Here is a 6850-nt window from a genome sequence, read left to right as displayed (position 1 = left end):
ATGCAGACATGGTTTTATGTTTACGTGGCGCAATGCAACGCAACATGTAAAAAGACAGTATAAGTCATTATAATCTGTAATTATGTCCCCACTTGATGCAACAAATGCCTCGTTTATAATGGGTTTTAATGTTTTTGTCTCGTCGCTCCGGGACACGGCATCACAATATGGTAAGGGGCGTATAATTTCCGTCACACACTTGAGGCATTCGGCCAATCACAACGCACTGGATAGCTGGTCAATCAGAGCACACTTCGCTTTTCAGACCGATGAGCTTTGTAAAAATCGACGCGTTTGTAAAAATCGGCATAGAGGAGAAACAATAATTTACAGTATGTGAAAAATAATGTTTTTTTTTTTACCTTAAACCGCATAAACACATTTCATTACACCAAATACACAAAATAATGTTCTTTTTAGCAACCTCATATGACCCCTTTAAAACACAGAGTCCTACTTGCTAACTGGTAGCTGAACAAGTTGCTAAATAAGGACTACAACTACCACAAGACACTGATTTACTCATGGGTATCAAGTCGCCAAAGAGTTTAGGCGCAATGTTAGGAGAACAAGACTCTGGGAAATTTCCTTTCAGAGACTCACTTAATCTTTCACTGCTTTCAAAGTTCATGGACCTTGGCATTTAATCGAGTTTAAACCAAACGCCTCAGAACCTGTTGCCTAGAGACCGCAGTGCCATTCCTGCACTTGTGGCGCCACATGCATCGCTTGAGTATTTGAACTTGGTAAATGATGTCATGTTTTGGCGGGACCAATGTTCTGAACTCAAATATGTCAAGTGTAAGATTTTGAAAACGTGAATATCCAGTAAACTATATCTTTAAACTTCTTAAAATGGGTTGTCTTGCAAATTAAAAAGTAGTTTATTTCCATTCTGAGCAATAATTCATTTAGACGTTTTAAAATTCAAATAAAATAAAAAAATCTCTGTTTGACTTGTAGTAATGGAATGTTCAGTATTAAAAGTCTAACCGACAGTGATGATGTCATTGCAATATTTGCATACTGCATTGCTACTGGTCTTATTTCTTGCATTTATTTGCAGTCTCAATTCGTCACCTCCAGCTGCCTTTACACTGGAAAGATGCAAAACTACATCTTTTCAAAATCGACTAGTTATTCGCACAATAAAATATGCTGTTTTGCACACCCCACAAATCCTTTTTAAGGAAGCCCAGTACAATTTGGCTGGTTTCGGTTCACTTGAGCCTGATTGCATTTTGTAGGAAACGTTTGACGACAAAGGATTAGCATGAATTTATAGACCCAACCGAAAGGGTTAAAATCTTCCCAGTGCTTCAAATATAAACTTCCAGCGTATCTAATGAGGAAATGCTGCAGCCATAACGATATGAGTCTCAAATTTGATTTGGCCCATAAGCGCTGTAATTGAAATGCAAACAGCTGCGTCTGTGTGGCTGGTGCCTGAGGGAGGTCAAGAGACTCTCTCCATTATATTGTTGTCATGCCGCCTTTATGAGTTGAGTGCGACTGAATGCCAGCACTGCTGTAATGTATTATTCATGTCAAATTCTTCAGTTTGTGTGCGTCTCTGCGTGCGAGTGTGTGTTTGGGAGAGAAAAGAGGCTGAAGCTCAAGTAGTGTTTGCGTTTGTGAGGTCTGTTGCTCCACTAACGACTGTGTGAAAAGCAGAGAGGTTCGGGTGGCCAGTGCTCAACCCTGAATTAAAACCACCCTCCTCCATTGGGCTGGTTTCCGGGGGCAACAACGGGCATCTCTGTCCCCCGTCGTCCCGCTGTATGGCTGAATCGCTCTGCGGAACAGCATGATTAAATACTGCACACTTTGGGCAGACTAACTAACCCAATGTCCTTAAAGTGTTTTCAATGACACAATCCTTTCCGAACATCTTATTGTTGAGTCTAGGTTTTCTCTGTGTGTCCTCAGGCGGTGCATATATTTGCTTTGTGATCTGTGTGTAAAGGAGGAAGTTTTTCGAATGAAGTGTGCTGGCAGGTTGGCAGACACCTTTATTCTTTACTTGCAGTAGCAATCAGACCGGGTTTTCTTGATTTTATTTTTTTTGTTCAATTAGGCCGGTGGAGGCGGTATTCGCAAAAAGGTTCAAGGGCGCTCTTTCTTGTCAATAGTGAGGGAGGGATTGTGGCTTGGATGTTGGCTTGATCTACAAGCCAAAATATGTTGCACTGTTGATTTTTGTGCTTCATTCTTTCGGTGCAGAGAATGAGGTGCTGGAGGACGCTAAACAAGGCCACTATAAGGAGCATCTGTATGATAGCAGACACCTCAAGAACTCACACTCCAGACGCAAGAGAAGCATTGGTAGAAAAAACCCACATACAATTATTCACATACACTTTGCAGAGCCCCAGTGATTCTTCTGTGTGTTTATGGGTTTGTTGTGTGTTTAGAGGAAGCAGTGCCCGCTGTCTGTAAGACTCGCACAGTGATCTACGAGATCCCACGCAGTCAGGTCGATCCCACAGCCGCCAACTTCCTGATCTGGCCTCCGTGTGTGGAGGTGAGACGATGCTCAGGCTGCTGCAACACCAGCAACATGCGCTGCCACCCATCCAAAAAGCACCACAGGACCGTGAAGGTGAGAGCATGTTGTGTATTATATTTTGTATATATAATGTTTCTAAATGATGTTTTAAATATTGACGTTATTATTAATTATTACTTTAAATAATCTTAGTAATTGTCATTTTTAAATATATATATATAATTATATATTAAATAATTAAATATTTTAAAATACATACATGGCATTTATATATCATTAATATAAAATATTATTATTACAATATTTAATAATAATATTATATGATATAAATATGATAATTATATTTAAAATAGAAATATGATAATTACTAAAGAAAATACAAATGTTTATAATTTATATTTTAAATATTACAGTTATTAATTATTATTATTTTAAATATTATAAATAATATTTAAATATTATATAAATAAACTTTAATATGTATACTGTTTTTATTCAGTTACATTTATTTTAAATAACTTTACAAATTTTAATTTCTAAACATTTAAAAAAGTTAAAAATATATATTCATGTTTTATATTCTATTTTTATATATACATTAAAATGTTATACATTTATATATAATATAAAAATTACATATTATTATTATTATTATTATTATAAAATATTTATATATTTTTAAAAATATATTTAAATTATTATTTAATTATAATTATTTTAATTTTGTTTTCATTATTTTTTTCAAAAATAATAAATATAGAATATTATAACACACAAAGATATATGCCATGTGCCAAAAATGATGCCTAAAAGTTCAGTCTAGGTAGGCAGCTCCCTAGGTTTTGAGCCCCCAATTTTGATACAAATCACAAATGAGTGATAAAAATATCTCGGTTGCTTCCGCTAGACAGCAGCGAGATTAAATGGAGAGCAAATGGAGGATTTTGCTTAGGTCTCCAGCATCTCAGATGTTTCTTCTAAGGAGAAACCTTTACTGCATGTAAAACTGATCTCATTTGTGCCTTTTTATAGGAACTATAGGTGAAACATCTGAAAGTTGATACTTAAATGAAACATACAGGAACTAACCTTCTACCTTCTTTCTTCTTCACACATTTATAATGAAAATATGTTTTTGTTGACGTAAATCTCCATGCGCTCAAGGCCGTGACCGTGTTTGCCACTTGTCAAGCTCATTTTCAGCATGTAAAGCTTTTCACATGTCTCCAATTCAAATGTAACAAAAGCGAGGCATAGGACGTGCCAAAAGGAGGACAATGTCAATGAGAATTTCAGGGCTGCTGAACACCCTCAAAGAGTTTCAGGCCAGACTTCCGCGGCTAGTTAACGAATAGCCCTAACCTTGAGTTAACCGCTGCAAATATCTGTCTGTAACACTGAGGCTGTGGGGTGTGTTCTATTGCGTTTATCTCACCAGCTATGTGTGTGAGTGTTCAGACCTGAATAAAGTATTGTATAAATGGGCCTGCAGGGCAGCTGAGTTGGCAGGGAGGGAAGGAGTCTGTCAGTATGATGTGAGGGGTGTGTGTGTGTGTGTGTGTTTAGAAAGAGAGGTTTGAGGCTGCTCATCTGCATTGCAGGAAACCGACAAGTCCCATTGAGCTCTCGCCTTATCTCACCTCTGGAACAGCAGAGGAAAAATACACTGTTGATAGGGTTATGAGTGTGTGCGTGTTACTCAGGATGTTCCCACACACTCACTCTTTCTCTCTCTCTCTCAGGTAGCCAAGGTGGAGTACGTACGCAGGAGGCCGAAGCTCCGGGAGGTGCAGGTGCAGCTGGAGGATCATCTCGAGTGCGTCTGCACGTCCAAACATCACTCAGAGTCCCGCATTCACACGGGTATGCATGAACACTGCTTTTTAATCATTGGCTTTCCCACACCTTGTTTTATTTTTCCCTCTCCACTCATTTTTCCTGCCCCGTCGTTTCCCTCCATTCCTCCGCTCAAAGGCCAGCTCAGTTCAAGAGCTAAAAAAAGAAGAGGAAATGGAAAATGAGATAAACTGTCTAAAAGAGGCAGTCAAGATTTACAGACTCTATATTTAGACCAATGGTCAGTAAGATGAAAGCCAAGTGGACTTAATGGGTCAAAGGGCAGGAGAAGGGATATCATGGTACAATAATATTTGACTGTTCTTGGTACTACAAGCAAAAACTAATTTGCTATTGAACACATGCTTACATGGAATATATATATATATATTAAACCCAATTGAGCATCTCTGGAGAGACCTAAAAATGGCTGTCCACCAACGTTTACCATCCAACCTGACAGAACTGGAGAGGATCTGCAAGGAGGAATGGCAGAGGATCCCCTGAAAAACTTGTTGCATCTTTCCCAAAAAGACTCATGGCTGTATTAGATCAAAAGGGTGCTTCTACTAAATACTGAGCAAAGGGTCTGAATACTTAGGACCATGTGATATTTCAGTTTTTCTTTTTTAATAAATCTGCAAAAATGTCAACAATTCTGTGTTTTTCTGTCAATATGGGGTGCTGTGTGTACATTAATGAGAAAAAAAAATTAACTTAAATGATTTTAGCAAATGGCTGCAATATAACAAAGAGTGAAAAATTTAAGGGGGTCTGAATACTTTCCGTACCCACTGTATATATTAAAATTAGTATTTAAAAAAAAATTATTTTAATAGTAAATAGTGTTATTTAACACATGCATACATGGGGGGGGGGGATTATATATATATATATATATATATTAAAATGTAGTATTTTTTTATTATTTTAATAGTAAATAGTATTATTTTAATAGTAAACATTGCAAAAAATTTTTTAAATACAACCAAGAAAGCAGTAGGTGACCAAACATCAACATGTGTCATTGTAAGTGCCTTTTTTGTCAGTTAAATATGTGTGTCTAAAACTTGCATATATGTATATATAATATAAAATATTAAAATAAAACACTGTTTAGCCTTCAAGACTTTATATTAATTATTTGAATATTTTATATAATGTTTAATAATACAATATATATACAATAATATATTTATGTGTGTGTCTGTGTGTGTGTTTGTATATAAATGTAATCATTTTAATAAGATTTTAAGAATTACTAGAATTACTTAAGACAAATAAATTATCGACAAAGAAACAAATTACAAACAATAAAATAATTGTTTTTGGACAATCTCTATCAGTTGCATACTTGCCCTATAGACCTTGAAGAACAAATAACAAAGAAACTAGTTACAAGCAATAAAATAATATAATTTTTTTTTGGCCATTTCCATCCGTTGCTCATTTGCCTCATAGCCTTCCATTGTACACAGCTTCTTTTCTTTCTTTTTTTGTCAGTTCAGCAGGTGTGCTGTCAAAGCCTAACAAGGTATTTTCTTCACAGCAGATATAAGGTGAGCATGGCACTGGATAAAAGAAAGCAGAGGAGGGCCATCGCTTCCAATCAGATAACTCAGACTGCACGACAGCCATTGAGTGATATCATCTGAAAAGACGAGGCGGATGTGAACTGTTCAACCCTGAGCGGATCAGGACAGCCTTTTTGGATCACTTTGTACTTTTGATGCACCTTTAGAAGGCACCAGCAGAAAGAGACTTTGGTTTTGGATTAAAACCCAGAGGAATGAAGCACAGCAAACTAGAGACTGCAAGGACAGAGACTCGCAAAAGACGAACTTTGAGTCGCAGACGTTGAAATTCTGATTCCACGAGCTTTTAAAGGAGCATCTTTCACTACTTTATTTGTGTATCAAAATTTATTTTCTCCAGCAAATATCTGTATCATCTTATTTTTGTAACTGCCAGTTTTCTATCAACACTGATCTTCGCTTGTATATGCCATAGAATGAACGAGTACAACAAAACACAATCTGCAGTAACTAATACTAATAAAGTGAATACATTTTATTGTGTTTGTTTGACAGACAACTGTCCCAAAGATCAATATGATTATGTGAATTCATTATGCCGTTCTAACCAGGAGCATTGTGATAAACCTTATCTCTTCCATGTCTCTTCCTATCTGAACTTTTCTCCTAGTCAACTGCAAACACAGCAAGCGATAAGAGACAAGACATGTTTTTATAGTCTACTTCAAATATATGCTCAGATGAACTAATTAAGGAGATGACTGCAACCACAATGTCCTATCTGCTATTTTGGGAGCTCTGGATTTTGTTGATTAACTAAGCTAATTGATGAAACATGGTTGTAATTATGAATGTTTAGTGTAGTTTCTATGTATCTGTGTAATATTGATGACACACAGTAATTTTTTTATATTTTAGAGATATATTAACACTTTAACTTTAAACATTTAATTGATATTTGAGGTGGCAG

At 36.2% G+C, this 6850-nt stretch overlaps 1 protein-coding gene across 3 annotated transcripts in view; it reads left to right on the top strand.

Annotated features, from left to right (window-relative positions):
- Positions 1-6506, top strand: part of pdgfaa (platelet-derived growth factor alpha polypeptide a) — a 17441-nt gene extending 10935 nt beyond the window's left edge. For 2 of the 3 annotated variants that reach the window (XM_016255135.1, XM_016255134.1), the window contains 4 exons: positions 2224-2325; positions 2415-2602; positions 4252-4372; positions 5895-6505. In XM_016255135.1, the coding sequence (XP_016110621.1) occupies positions 2224-2325; positions 2415-2602; positions 4252-4372; positions 5895-5908 (425 nt within the window). In that variant the 3' untranslated portion in view covers positions 5909-6505. Of the gene's footprint in view, positions 1-2223; positions 2326-2414; positions 2603-4251; positions 4373-5894 lie in introns of all 3 variants that reach the window. The other variant, XM_016255136.1, reaches the window with a different exon arrangement.
- The last annotated feature ends 344 nt before the right edge of the window (positions 6507-6850 follow it).

The sequence above is a fragment of the Sinocyclocheilus grahami genome, unplaced genomic scaffold, assembly GCF_001515645.1.
Source record: "Sinocyclocheilus grahami isolate Dianchi unplaced genomic scaffold, SAMN03320097.WGS_v1.1 scaffold1314.1, whole genome shotgun sequence".
Lineage (NCBI taxonomy): Eukaryota > Metazoa > Chordata > Actinopteri > Cypriniformes > Cyprinidae > Sinocyclocheilus > Sinocyclocheilus grahami.
Note: the sequence above shows the minus strand (reverse complement) of the source record. Positions and strands in the feature narration are given on the sequence as shown.